At 39.6% G+C, this 15206-nt stretch overlaps 1 protein-coding gene across 1 annotated transcript in view; it reads left to right on the plus strand.

Moving 5' to 3' along the window:
- Window positions 1–14839, plus strand: part of LOC108797180 (GREB1-like protein) — a gene marked incomplete at its 3' end in the record, with an annotated part of 78307 nt that extends 63468 nt beyond the window's left edge. The window contains exons 6-14 of the mRNA XM_018568754.1: window positions 3439–3615; window positions 3947–4048; window positions 5337–5468; window positions 5557–5691; window positions 6124–6243; window positions 8940–9062; window positions 11689–11874; window positions 12090–12416; window positions 14711–14839. Coding sequence (XP_018424256.1) covers window positions 3439–3615; window positions 3947–4048; window positions 5337–5468; window positions 5557–5691; window positions 6124–6243; window positions 8940–9062; window positions 11689–11874; window positions 12090–12416; window positions 14711–14839 — 1431 coding nt within the window. The remainder of the gene's footprint in view (window positions 1–3438; window positions 3616–3946; window positions 4049–5336; window positions 5469–5556; window positions 5692–6123; window positions 6244–8939; window positions 9063–11688; window positions 11875–12089; window positions 12417–14710) is intronic.
- Window positions 14840–15206: the final 367 nt, after the last annotated feature.

Raw genomic sequence — 15206 nt, forward strand, 5'->3', positions numbered from 1 at the left:
AATAATATCTTTGTTAGATTAGGGTTAAGTCTAAACATTGGTTTAGATGACAACATTCAAATCAAGTATTTATATTCATTAATATTTTATATAGCTGCATATAGAATTCTACAATTACATGATTTTTATTTCCACTTAATCACGGCAAAATTCTAGGCTAAATACACAGATTAATAAAGAAGTATTGGTAGAATAAAATGTACTCTTCCCAATACTTAAAACTGGCGTTTGACGCTGCAGGTGTCACATCTATATAGACTAAGAACTTAATTCACAAACTAGTGACCGCTCAGCTCACCATCTTCTTCCTGCAGGGCACAGTGACTGCGGAGACCCCACAGCGATTTCCCCCTCCCCTCTCTCTGTTCCTCCAGTGCTCATTGTAGAGACATACAGGCAAGGAGGCGGGCACAGCTGGTTTTGGCTCTAGAAAGGCAGAGTTAGCTGTCCAGTCAGGCACCCATGTGGGCAATATTTTCAGAATATTTCCGGCTACAGCTTGGCTCTGGGCTCTCAGCAAACAGTGGGCAGTAGCCTGCTAGACACCGACTTTGGGTCACAGGAGGGCATTAGTAAATGTACTCCTTTAACACAACAGAGAACTAGAGGTGGGTCATGATGTCCCGTCGGCTTCCTGATTGGCCAGGAAGCCGGCTTCACTTGTTGATAGGCAGCCTGGCTTCCGGACCAATTAATTAATTGGTCCGGAAGCCAGGCTGCCTCAGAACGTGAAGCCGGTGTTCTTTTAATAGAACGCAGACTTCCGGGGCAATCGGGAAGCTGGGCGGCGGGTACCAAAAACAAAATTTCGGTACTTGTACTTGATACCGAAAAACCAGTATCGGTGGATCGCTGTTAGGCAGTGAATCCAATAGGCATGGAGGTGATTACAAATCTCTTGGCAGGTTAAACATTTCACATAAGTATGTGTTTCAACTGTATTTACATGTGTTTTCTTTAGGCCTTGTGCACATGGGCAGAATAAACTTCGCTTTTAGAGGTGTGTTTTAACCGGTGTGTCCATGCACATGGTGTCTAGATCCGTGTGTTAGAGCAGTGTTTAGAGGCATAAAAAATGCCCCAAATTTTATTAACTCATTCTAGGGGCTAGAGTAAATGTATATTCTAGCCAGTAGAACATACGCTATATTGCCAAAAGTATTGGGAGGCCTACCTTTACACGCACATTAACTTTAATGGCATCCCAGTCTTAGTCCGTAGGGTTCAATATTGTGTTGGCCCACCCTTTGCAGCTATAACAGCTTCAACTTTTCTGGCAAGGCTGTCCACAAGGTTTAGGAGTGTGTCTATGGGAATGTTTGACCATTCTTCCAGAAGCACATTTGTGAGGTCAGGTACTGATATTGGACGATAAGGCCTGGCTCGCAGTCTCCGCTCTAATTCATCCCAAAGTTCTATCGGGTTGAGGTTAGGACTCTGTGCAGGCCAGTCATGTTCCTCCACCCCAAACTCGCTCATCCATGTCTTTATGGACCTTGCTTTGTGCACTGGTGCTCATTCAAGTTGGAACAGGAAGGGGCCATCCCCAAACTGTTCTTCAAACTTGGGAGCATGAAATTGTCCAAAATCTCTTGGTATGCTGATGCCTTAAGAGATCCCTACACTGGAACTAAGGGGCCAAGCCCAACCCCTTAATAACAACCCCACACCATAATCCCCCCTCCACCAAACTTTACACATGGCACAATGCAGCCAGGCAAATACCGTTCTCCTGGCAACCGCCAAACCCAGACACATCTATCGGATTGTCAGACCGAGAAGTGTGATTTTGTCACTCCACAGAACACGTCTCCACTTCTCTAGAGTCCAGTGGCGGCTTGCTTTACACCACTGCATCTGACGCTTTGCATTGCACTTGGTGATGTAAGGCTTGGATGCAGCTGCTCGGCCATGCAAACCCATTCCATGAAGCTCTCTATGCACTGTTGTGCTAAGCTGAAGGCCACATGAAGTTTGGAGGTCTTTGGCTATCGGCTCTGCAGACATTTGGCAACTTCTGCGCGCTTCAGCATGACCCTGCTCTGTCATTTTACGTGGCCTACCACTTCGTGGCTGAGTTGCTGTTGTTCCCAATTGCTTCCACTTTGTTATATTACCACTAACAGTTGACCATTGAATATTTAGTAACAAGGAAGTTACACGGAACACCTGAATCTAATAATTTGGAGGGGTTTCCCAATACTTTTGGCAATTTAGTGTATGTACACGCCTCTAAACCCTGTACATGTAATTATGCACCAAAACACCCATTATTTTAAGCTTTTTTTTGGCGTTTCTGCCAGCTTCTGAATCGAGCATAAACGGTTTTATTGTAATCTGCGTGCATGAGCCTTAAATGTAAATGGCTCTGTGGTGCTTTTTTTAAGATGTTACTGTGCTGAAATTGTATACAGTCTGTTTAATGTTTAGTAACAATTCTAAATAACACTTCACCATATAGTTATATGGGTCTAACAAAAGCAAATGCAAGCAAAACATCATGCCAAGTAAAAGGCATTAGTCAAAAGGTGAAGAGTCCAGTGTACTGAATGAAGATGCACTATGACGTACCTTTCCACAGAACTGTTGAAGTGAAAGATGCTCCTTTCCCTAGACATGGGCCTTCCATGTCTAATAGCAAATCTAGCCCTGAAATAGTTGATCCAGACTACAGTAATTGTAAACCAGTAGTAGTTTGTATATGAACAATGGCTGACCAAAACTACAAACCCTTTGGAAGGTAAAACGGTTATCTTTGTGTATCAACTGTGTGTTTAGCTGTTACAGATGGATAGTTCGCATATGATGCTTGGCCTCAAAGTCACCAAGATCAGGGGGACACACAACAATTAGAACATGTATTCTATGGTGCCTACTCTTAAGCATGGCATTTGATTTTAAAATGGATGACCTGCAACAATCCCACACCCATCTTATGTCACTCAATAGATTGCACAGCCATTTGTCAAAATCTTCCTGGCCAAGTCCCATGTTAGACTCATTCGTTGCTATAGCATTAGTCTGGTGTGCAAACTGTGCCTTATGGGAATCAATACACGTGCGGAGTGCATGCATGGGCCTGGCTGAGTAGATTTTGACAAATAGCTATGCAATCTAGTTAGCAGTATCTTGGGGAGGGGACTCTGATGTAAGTGAAACTGCATCTTTAATGTCAGTCTCCCTACTTGAGTCTAATACTTTTTCTGATTTCATTATACTAATTTCTAAGCTATCTAATTAACTAAATTAGTCTAATGCTTTTGTGGCTTGAAGGACTTTATATTCAGCCACCACAGTATACTGAGCCTCTGATTTGCTGATCTGTGAGTCAATAAACATCTTTCTATGTTATATATTTTTCCTTTAGTCATGTATCACATTTTAACCAACAACAAAATTCTGAGCTATATTTATTGTATATGTATGTGTATTTTTAAGGGTTCTCTGGAAATTGTGTTGGCTGTGGAGAGCGGGGTTTCAGGTATTTTACAGAGTTCTCCAATCACATAAACCTGAAACTCACAACTCAACCAAAGAAGCAAAAGCACTTAAAATATTACCTGGTGAAGAACTCCCAGGGAGTACTCTGCAAAGGGCCAGTTATATGCTGGAAAGGTAAGTCTATTGTTTTCTCATGCGTAAACTTCTTTTCATGTATGTTTTAGATAATGGGAAAGGGTTAGACTTTGTCAGACTTCACTGCTGTCTTTATCCACATTGGGAGGTTTTCCCAGGGAGCAGGGAGTCACCATGACAGGAATTGAGAGATTTTCAGTAAACAATAAAATATATGACATAGGTTCTAGGCTTTCTGAAATCTATTAAAATGTTGCTGTTAAAGTTTTTATTTCTGAATAAAACCCAAAAGAGGTTCTATTCCTTCACTACTGTATAAAAACTCAGACTCATCACTTCCTAAATCATAATCTAAGTATCTGTCATGCAGAGCCTCGAAGTCGACCCCTTCCTGCTCCAGTTGCAAAGCCAATCACTCCCCTCTCAGAAAATGGAAGCAGTAATGGATACAAGTCCAGATTCTCTCCTTCAGGTAAACTGAAAAATAATCAGATCTTTGCATGCTAATCTTAATGTCCTCCTTTTTTTCAATGTATTTTGAATACTATGGATCACTTTAGATATGCATGTAAAATAAACATTGAGAAGGTATTTTGAAAACAAGAGGAATTGCATTAAAAAAAACTATTTGCATTCAGAATATTCATTCTATGACTGATTTTGACCATGGTGACGAAAAAAAAAAATCAAAGGAGCAGGATGGCAAATTTATCTTAACTGAATTAAATTCTAACAGTTTATGTGGTTTTCGTTCCGGAAAACTACTCAGTCCAAAATCAAATGTTATAATCAAACAAAATCCAAGCAACATTTGTCCAGTCTCTGATGCATTATTGAATGTTATGAGATTTTTCATATGAATGTTCGTACGAAAATCTACCAGTGTATACCCAACTTGTAAAGCTAGCCATACATGGCTATATTTTGCTTGTTATACCCTTCATATAATTAAATGCAGTCCCTGTTTGGCTGACAATTTTCCATCAGGCTCCTTTAATTTTGTATTTGAAATTTGTTGAGCCAAGAGGTGCTGACAGGGTCCACTGCTTGAGTGAATAAGCAGTGATTGGCCAACATTTTGTAACTGATCTAGATATTGGCATTTGTAATCTGATTGATTTGTTACGGCAATAAATAAAAACATAAAGAGGGTAATTTATCAAAACTGGAAATTTATCAAAAAATCTGGGGCAGCTGTGTACTGCAACCAATCTTCTCATTTTCAAATCTTAACTTGAGCAAACTGAAGAGAGAAGCTGATTTGTTGCCCAGGGCAACTGCTCTAGTTTTTGTCTGCTTCGGTTTTGATAAATTCCCCTCAAAGTATTTCCAGTACTCCACGCTCGGATAACATGCCGCATCAATACAGTATGAGTGAATTAACCTACAGACGGATCTGCATCTATCTTTAAATATACCATACTGTCATAACTGGGATATTTGGGGTCGGATTGCTTACCAGAGAGGCATCAACTAGTGAAACTGGAGGCATCCATAAAAAAAAAAAAGCGCGGTCTGTCAATCTATTTACTTTGTCCAAATTTTTTTTGTTGATTTGAGATATCCGTATCCTGATCTTAGGAGCTAGATGTGAGGTACACAACCCATTCTGTATTTTAGCCCCAAGTGTATGCATTTTTCCATGACCCCCACCTCACATATTGTCATTGTTTTTGGGTGTTGTAAACAGACCACTAGTTATGCACCCATGAGCTAGATTACTGTGTTTCTAGCATAATGTTTGCATGTTTTCTTTACAGAGGTACAATCTTTTACCTATGCCAAAGCTCCTGCTGTTCATTCGAGCACCCCTCAGGATCTGTCCCGAAATAAGAGCATTGTGAAGCCTTTGCCACTACCAGTGCATCCTTTAGGAAAGACCTTTCCTTCTGGTGAGCTTCTTATGTTTGCACAGTACAGTACAGTATGTTGAAATGTACTGTTTATTCCAACATTTATATTTGGCTCTGTTTCTTCCAGCACCTGTTTTATATCAATCACAAGAAACCAATGGAACCACAAGCGGACTAAGGGGCACTTTGCTAAATCCTGCATGTTCTCAGCCACTTTCTCACTCTACATCACCAAGTCCTGGCAGCATTGCTGGAGAAATTGGTATGGAACCACCAATGTTTCAGGATGGAGTTCTGAAATGCCTCCTAATTTATGTACAGTGACACTCCAAAATCTGGGTTTCCTAAAAGTATTATGAGTTACCCAAGAATATTGAAATTGAATGAGACCTCACTTGGATATGTGGATGGGGTGGAAAGAGCCAGGTTTCTAGTTTGGTGTGTTTATATCACTTAGCATGTTTCCTCATAAGTGTATTATTCCATTTTTAGGCTGCATGCATATATTTGAGGTGCCCCATCCTTCTCTAGCTTCTCTGCAGGAGTGTCGCACGTCGGCTGTAGACATTACATTTTCTTTGTTGTTGAAGATGTGTTTCCAAATAAAATGTTGGAGAATTTATTTACTTTAATACATTTGACCTATTTAACATTGTGATCTAAATGAAAGGCAACTTTTTTCTTTTCTTTACAGCAGTGATGACTTTTTCTGGTCCGCCAAAGAAAAGACACCGGGGATGGCCTCCCAGTTCACCAGTTCAAACACCTGCTTTGGCCTTTCCTGCACCACCTATACGCCCAGTAACAAGACCAGGTACAAAGTAAAATCTAAGAATGTTGGTACTTTCACAACTCTGTAGCTTAGTTATGTATGAAGAAACAGGATTTTTATTTCCACTGTTAGGCTATGATAACATGTATGCCATTTGGTGTAATTCATTAAATACAAAATCCTGCTTGCTACATCTTTACTCCTGTAAAGCACAACTCTGGAAAAAGTGGAGATGTCAACAGTCTCCAGTTACTGCGGAATTTGAGTTGAGCTTGGGCAGGTTTCTTTCATGCATACTAATGGTGCCTAATGTTTATAATCGCAAGCAATCAAACCAGAAAAGAGTGCAAAACTTAATTTCTCAAGTGTCCAAAAATATATTTTATTGAGCCGCGTATATCACTAAGGCAACAGAAAGCAGCCATCGCGTTTCAGGGGTCAAAAGATCCCCCTCCACCAGGGCCCCCGACAATCCCAGAGTCAGTCAAGTAAGGCAACTGTACAGCACAGCTTCCTTGCTTGGTTGAGTCTGGAATGGTAAACTTCAATATACTCAATTTTTATTTTTGGGTTTAGATATGCTCTAAAGTAAATCCGTGCTAAGAGAAATGTGTAGATTGCCATTGTTAACCACCTTCTAAAAATGCCAGTCGCTTTGGCATCTCTGACTTCAAAGTCACTGACCTAAAATAATACGTAGCCAGTGAAATCAGACTTCTGATCTGCATGCTTGTTTGGATCAATGACTCAAAGTATTGGAGCAGCATGACAGTCAGTCAATGAGCTTTTTTAGAAAGAGACACCAACCATGGCAGCTGGCATATTTTTTTTTTTTCAATACAAGTTTCCATAAGGCCTGGTTCACGCCTAGGTGTGTTTGAGCAGTTAGAAAAGCACTTTTAAATGCCCAACACAAGAAATCCCATGATTTTCAATGTCCTCTGTTCACACCTGAGCAGCAAAACGCCAGCAGGATAAAACGCCAAACGCCTGAGAAAGTACATGAGCTTCTTTGGGCAATTAACAGGGTGTTTTTGCCCCACAGACGTCAATTTAATTGCCTGAAAATGTGCGGCAGAAGCACGTTGCACATATTCGTGCGCGTTTGTACATGCATTCGTCCATTGCCCGCAATGTCTCTTAAGCTGCCAGTCAAAACGCGCGTCTTCATTTATGCGCATAAACGTGCAAAAACTGTGCCGCCTTGCTGTGAACTTGGCCTTCGTCAGCAGGATGCTATACTAAAGACATGCTTTAATCCAGTTTTGCACGCCTTTAAAATTACATTTATTTTTATTTACAACCAGTTTTCAAATCTGTCTTGATAGCCGCTTCTGTCATTCTCCACACAGCAGCCTTCGAACTTGGTGCCAGCCAGGTGTACAGTATTCAAATGTGCCTAAGCTGACTAGAGGAGAGTGCAGAGAGACCACCTAATCAGTCTTCTGCATCTCCTTCTCTGTCCAGTCAGCAGGCTGGGGACAGAAAGATGACACCACTGCATTCCTTAAAGTGACAAACTCGGGCGTTAAATCTTAAAAATGCATTCAATTACCTTAACAACACTGGACCTTATTTGTGCATCACTCGGCTGTAGATCCTCAAACCCTCTCTGACTTGGTGCCGACACTGTCTTTTATTCTGGAGGCTGGTTACTTTTGCTCCCCATGGTCCCTGTGTGCATTGTAATAGTGTAGCCACCGCGCCAAGTTCGCTCCTGGGATGACTACAATCTTGATAGAAATTAGTAAACTAAACGTGAGCTTGGAGTGCTGGACACTTTACAACACACATAGTGACCATGGGGAACAAAAGTATCCACCCTCCAGAAGGAAGGACAATGTCAGCACCAATTGAGAGATGATTTGAGGATCTACCACTGAGTGATAATTAAGATATATTTTTGTTAATATTTAAAGTGACATTAAACCCTCAGATTTTTTAACATAAACCAATACTGTAATGTGTGCCTTACTGTAATCCATGGTTGTTTCCCTTCTCTTTGTTGCTCTTCCTTTTTAAATCCTCATGTCTTCTCATGCTTGGGGAGAACTTCCCTTTTCAGCTCAGGGCCTCTTCCTATAGTGCTGGCTCAGGTTTCAAGCCTATACAAACTAATACACAGATACTGTGTATCCATTCCTGAGACAAGGCAGTCTGCTGCAAAACAGAAGTTCTGCAGAGCATGAGAACAGATACAGATTTAAAAGGAAGAGCAGCAAAGAGAAGGGAAACAACCATGGATTACAGTAAGGCACACATTACAGTATTGTTTTATGTTAAAAAATCTGAGGGTTTAATGTCACTTTAAGGTACTTGAATGCACTTTTAAGATTTAACTCCTGAGTTTAGTGTCACTTTAACTGTAACAGAGAAAGAGGTGTCACCCTCCTGGCATTGCTGTCTGTCAGAGGTGCATGAATCAGAAAAGCGGCTGGACAAAATGACCAATCCATTGGCAGATAAGACAGTTCACTATCTTTTGTTTGAACTGTCCCTGGATGAAGATTAGGAATTAAGTCAAAGCTGCATTTAGCAATAGTTATTTTTCATCTCTGCTAAGTAATACGTTGTTACATGGCACCTTTACTGTTCAAATATTAAACTAGAGATGTATAAAGTTTGATTTTACCATGCACTGCTTTGTGAGCAACAATTTCCATTGGATTTGAGAGAGAAACAACAATCTGCAGAATCTGTGTAATTTGATCATTTTATGAATTTATTGCCTTCTCTAGTCACTGTGCCGCAGCCAGTTTTGGGAGGTGTTTTCCAGCCACAGCCGATCCCAGCAGGGGAAACTGTAATCGTGCCAGAAAATCTGTTGAATAATTCTGGAGTCAGGCCTGTTATTTTGATAGGTGAGCATTATTTATAAAATGTTGTTAAGCTTTGAACTTTCATAGAACACCCCCCTTCCCTGTAGAATATTAATGTTATTTAAAGCAAGCTATTAATGTATTTCATACTACATAAACCAGTGAATTTAACACTACATGAGTTCAATAAACCTGAAAATGTACAAAGTTGAACGTGAATATACTTATGACCCCCCTTCTTAGTCTATGGTCCTTCTCAGTCTGGGAAAAAGCTAATGGTCTAGTGTTCTTCAGCTGAGTACTGAAACTAAGCCAAGCAAAAGTGGCATATTACACCTATCTTGGTAGGAGAGGGGGAGTTATATAGAAGCTCTTTACCTAATAAATTCTTATACCATCTTCACATTTAAAGGGAAATGATAGTACATTTTTAGCAAGATTATATCTTGAGTTATTTTAGCTTTGTGATTACATTTTTTTGTGACTTTCACCTTTTCACAAGGTTGGCCATTAGCCACCAGATGCATGGTAGAAAAAGCTATTATAATCAATCTATTAAACAACTATCAGCCACACTGGAAGTGTATGGATTTAAGTTGGCTAACATTGAGAAGGAGATGAAAAGCAAAACAATTATACAGCACTGCAGAACATAGCGGAGCCTGAATATGTAATACACTTATATGACTGCCCCCATATGCATATATAACTAATTATGAAGGAAAGCAAGATTTTTAAGTCTGAACACTTATAGAACATTTTTTTTATTAAGTTTATATTTTGCTTATTAAATATTAAACTTATAAGGCAATACTTTTCCTTTGAGGTCAATTTAAACTGTATATCTAAAGCCATAAAAATGTTTTGGATAAAATGAACGGATTGGACTCCTGTCCGATTATTGCTGTCTGTGTCTCCATTAGAGAGATTTACTCTCTATTGGTCCTGATACAGGAGATGGAAGTAATAAGAAATTCTGAACAGTGGTTTAGTGGTTAGCACTTCTGCCTTGCAGCACTGAGTTCCTCGGTTTGTGTCGGTTTGCATGCGCTCCTTGTGCGGGTTCCCTCCCACACTCCAAAAATATGCTGGAAGGTTAATTGGCTTCAGACTAAATTGGCCCTGTATGTATGTGAGATAGGGACCTTAGATTGTAAGCTCCTTGAGGGCAGGGACTGATGTGAATGTGCAGTATGTAAAGCGCTGTGTAAATGGTCAGCATTATATAAATACCTGTAATAGTCATTTTGAGTTAACAGAACAGAAATATTGGGCAACTCTACAAATGGGGACACTTGTTCCACTGACACATGCCTAAGGATAGCCACACACTTTTCATATTGCTTATCGGCCCAGCTGGCTGTCAAAATCCCTAAACATTCTGATTGGATGCAGGCATTCAGTTATTTTGAGAGCCAGCGGGGCCGACTAGCAAGATACTGAAGCTTGGCTCAGTGGGAGATTCCTCCATCCACACAGTTCAGCGTAGATGGAGGAATCTGATGCACTTTTTCCATCTGACAATAGAAAATCTGCAGATAATCTACAGGTGAAACTCGAATAATTAGAATATCGTGCAAAAGTTATTGCAGTAAGTGCTGCAAAAGGGGCCCAAACCAAGTACTGAGTACATATGCATGCTTGTACTTTTCAGAGGTCCGATATTGTTCTATGTACAATCCTTGTTTTATTGATTGCATGTAATAATCTACTTTTTTGAGGTTGTGGATTTGGGGTTCTTGGGGTTTTCATGAGCTGTAAGCCATAATCATCACAATTATGACAAATCACAGCTTGAATTATCTTGCTTTGCATGTAATGAGTCTATCTCATATATTTCACCTTTTAAGTTGCATTAGTGAGATGAACTTTGCACGATATTCTAATTCGAGTTTCACCTGTATAGGTGTATGGCCAGTTTAAGAATTAGGGTCAGTTCACACCAGCAAGCTGTGCTTAAATACACGGCTGCTGCTCTGCGGTGAGAGAGACACAACTGGATGAAATTACATTTAATTCAGTTCTACAGCCACAGTGTGGTGTGATGTGGCTGAACTATGTCACTGAGAGAAAAAAAAAAGTACTGCATGCAACACAGTGATGGGAACTGAGACAATTGGAGAGAAAGGCTATTGCCTTGTGAGTATGTGTCTATTATGGGCCGATTTGCTCCAGATGCTTTGGGCCTTCGCTGCGCTGTGCGGGCCTGCATCTGGTGCAAATTGGCCCTTATAGTGTAAACACCTGTGTCGCTTTGATGAAGCTGCTGCACATAGACTGGAGTGAATTACTTGCAAACTGTTCCAGAACTGTCAGATAGCATAAGTGATTTGCCATTGTTTTATCATGGACCAGGTTTTGTCTATAAGCAGTGTACTGCATGTGCTTCATTTAGAAGACAGGGGTTGGATAGATTTGTACAGCGCCATATGAAAAGGTTTTCTAAAAATAGACGATCTTATGGATCCAAGTGCCTTTCTGCTGTTTGTGGCATGCATTTACAGGAAACATGAACTTTCAATAAATATAAATCACCCACTCTACCTTTCGGGCCCTGTTACTGGATCTTCAGACAGATTTATAACGAATAAGCATTAAAGGTTGCTTCTATTTTTCATTGTTAAGTTAAAGGCTTTGGGCTATTTTTTGCTTCTGAATATTATTCTAGGCTATGGTGCCTTGCCATATTTCTATGGTAATGTTGGCGATATTGTCGTAAGTCCAATGTTGGTGAACTGCTACAAGTTACAGGAGTTGGAAAAGAAGGAACTGGATCAGATGGGAGTGGTCAGCAGCCAGTTCCTGAGCGTAGAAAACCTAATTCTTCTCACTATCCAATATCTTGTGAAGCTTGGTGAGTAATAACCATTGTGAAAATGTTTTGTTTTTTTTTGCTTTCTTTTAAGTTTTGCTGCCTTTTGAACTTTGAAAGTGTCTATAGCTTTGTAAAGTTTAAAGGTGGCCAAAATTTGCAAAAAACAGCAAGTTTGCACTCTTGCTGCTTTTTTTTTTATAAACTCTGCCACTAAATGCCTCTTTTTGTAACTTAAATATATTTACATTTTTTAGGTCCCGATCAAATACCCATTCGTGAAGTGTTTGAGCAAATTGTGCTTAAGGCTCTACAGGAGTTTACCTATAAGGAGCGCTCTTTGCCTATGACCTCATCTGGCATGTTGGTGACACAGGCCCAGTTACCTTGGTTGGCCCGTTTGTCAGCTAGTGTTTCTCAAGATTTGGTTCATGTTCTTGTTACCCAGAACTCTCTAGCAGAGGGCATCTCTGAGACTCTTCGATCTTTGAGTGATATCAAACCCCAACAGAAGCTTCCTGACTATGTAGTAGCAATCTGTTGCTCAAAGTTGCGAGGGAATGAGTTCTGTGTTATTGCTCTTGGTAAGTAATACAATTTGCTTTTAATAAAACATATGAAAAGTTATTCTGGGTGTTGAAATATACCTATATAATGTACACTGAGTGGCCAGATTATTATGATCACCCCATCAGTACTTCGTTGGGCCACCTTTTGCCTTTAATACTGCGGCGATTCTTTTTGGCATTGACTCCACGAGATGTGGAAAGGTGATGCGAGGAATCTGACACAATGCCTGATGAATAGCACTGTCCAGTTCTGTGAGATTTGAATCAGCCCTTTCCGTTTAAGGCTACTCTCTCCCGAGTCACCCCTGTGCAGGTGGGAATGCGTTACATCAGTTCATTTGTAACTGTTGTGCGAGAAAAATGGATGCCCCACTTGTGATATGCACAAAAGAAGAGCAGCGTGCAATACATCTTTTTTTTTGTGGTCTAAGGGTGTGCATGATGCAATTGTTTATCGAAGACTGCATGCACAGTATGGAGAAAGTGTTTTGTCGTGAAAGAAGTGTTTATGAATGAAGTTCAAGGAAGGTTGTATACGTTTTAGACATGAAGGAGCCGGACGCCCATACACGTCCATTGCTGATGACAACATTGAGGGTACACGTGAAATTATTTTGTTGAATAGACGAGTGATGGTGGATTATGTTGCAAATCAGAAAGCAGCCCTACGAGGACAAAGATTCACTTCTGGTGAAGTGAAGACAGCGGTGCATTCATGGCTCGCAGCTTGGCCTAAAACATTTTTATTGAGGGAATACGAAAGCTTATTGACAGATAAAGTGTATTGAAAAGCAAGTGAATTATGTTGAAAAATGATGTATTAATCTTTTCTAAAAGTTGATTAAAATAAATTCTACAGCCAGAGTGTGGATCATTTTTGATTTGCCCTCGTATATTTTAGAAAGTGTTTTTTACTTTATTTAGATCTCACAATTATGTACCCGATATGTATCTGTCAGACGGTAGGTGAACTCCTTTTTTGTATACCCACATTGAAGGAAAATGAGTCTTGTAAGTTCTTACACCATTTTATAGTTAACTTATTAAAATTCCTATTTTTTGCTGCTCTTGACTTTCGATTACTAAAGATTATTTAAATAATATCTCTGTAGCACACACCTTTTAGTTTAGGATGAACAAGTGTATGCAAAACCTAAAATGCTGAAGGGAAGGAAAAAGTTTGCATAGATTTCCAGGTCTAACTGAAACATGGCTAGTCCAGCTCCTATTTATATGTTCTTGATCTTTGCTGGTCCCTGCCAGTCAGTGATGAGCTATCATACAGTAGCTACAGTAAGTCCAATAGTGGCTTTGACACTGCTAAGTATCTAGAAAGCCTAGTGTCCAAGAGTGTTTCAGGAAATAAGTGAATTGAGCTGGCAGACCTTTTATGGTTCCAGTACAGCAAATAAAGGGAAAAACAGAATAAAGCTAATAATTTTCTTAGCTTGTCTGGATACATTCTGGGTTCTTTTGAAAGGGCATGCATTCTTTAAATAATTATACTGCTTAAAATAAAGATGAGAGGGCAAGAATTGTGTTAGAACAATTTAAGGAGGCTTCTAAAGTTTTGATTCCAAGTAAGTAATTTTATGGCTTTCTCAAAATGTACTAAATAACATTGGCCCTTTTTGTATAACAACTGGAGAAAAAAGTTTCCATCACAACCAGTCAGTTTCCAGCGTTTCTCGTGCAAACTATAGAACGAAAGCAAGCTTTTGTCTAGTTGCTTCAAGCAATCCATCTTTTATACCCTTATAGACTATTGTTCCAGGTTATGTAAAGATTCAACATTACAGACCTTTTCTAGTGAACTAATTGGAGGAATCATTAATATTGCAGTGTTCACTGTATAATATTAAATGGTTCACTTGACTGCCAAGAGAATATTTTAACATTTCTTTACTCCCGTAAGATTGAATGGCACCCATAGACAGTAGCATTCTGTCATAGAATGATCTGATAGTACTGCTTTTAGAATTCGAAAATAGTATTGATTGAAGTTTGAAAAATTTATGTTGTCATAGTAATGTCACCAGACTGGTACAAGTTATGCAACGACAATAGCAGAGCACACAGACCAGGACTAGATATTGACACACAGACTTTTGCTCACCATATGACCACTGTTTGTTTAAATGTCATGGCATCATGACTTATAATGGAAAGAATTGTACCTGTTAGGTGTTCCTTTTTGTTTACTTTGGAAGACCATTAGATGTTTATCAAGCCAGCTGGCAATATACTATGCTTTAAAGAGGTGATTGTACAAGGGATTCTGATCTTCCTTTCATTTTTTTTTCTCAAAGGCAAATATCAATCCCGAGTTCTAGCAGAGAGCATGCTGACAACCAGCGAGTTCTTAAAAGAGATCAGCTATGAGCTCATCACGGGAAAGGTTAGCTTCTTGGCCTCACACTTTAAGAACACATCCACAGGTAAGCAGTAATAAGTATGTCACCCCAATATCCATGAACAAAAACTATTATTTTAACATAGAAATTCATCAGAATTCATTTAACTAGTTGTTGTGGACATTATGCAAGTTATGTACACCCCAAAAAGCCGCATGTGTAAGACCAGCTTTACTCCTTCTGGTTACTTTACCTATCAGCATTCATAAAGTAGGTGACATGGAGGACTCTATATTTACTGCTAACTAATCCATCACTTTTCACAGAACTTTCCTATACAGCTTTTCTTACTGTAATGTTATTGCTGGTTAAAGCTTGTCCAGGCCTTACATTGCAACCTATGTTAACTTTCAGTAATAAATGCTTTTGTAAATACATGTCACAAAGAAAC

Source organism: Nanorana parkeri, unplaced genomic scaffold (genome assembly GCF_000935625.1).
Source record: "Nanorana parkeri isolate BGI_ZX_2015 unplaced genomic scaffold, ASM93562v1 scaffold1240, whole genome shotgun sequence".
NCBI lineage: Eukaryota > Metazoa > Chordata > Amphibia > Anura > Dicroglossidae > Nanorana > Nanorana parkeri.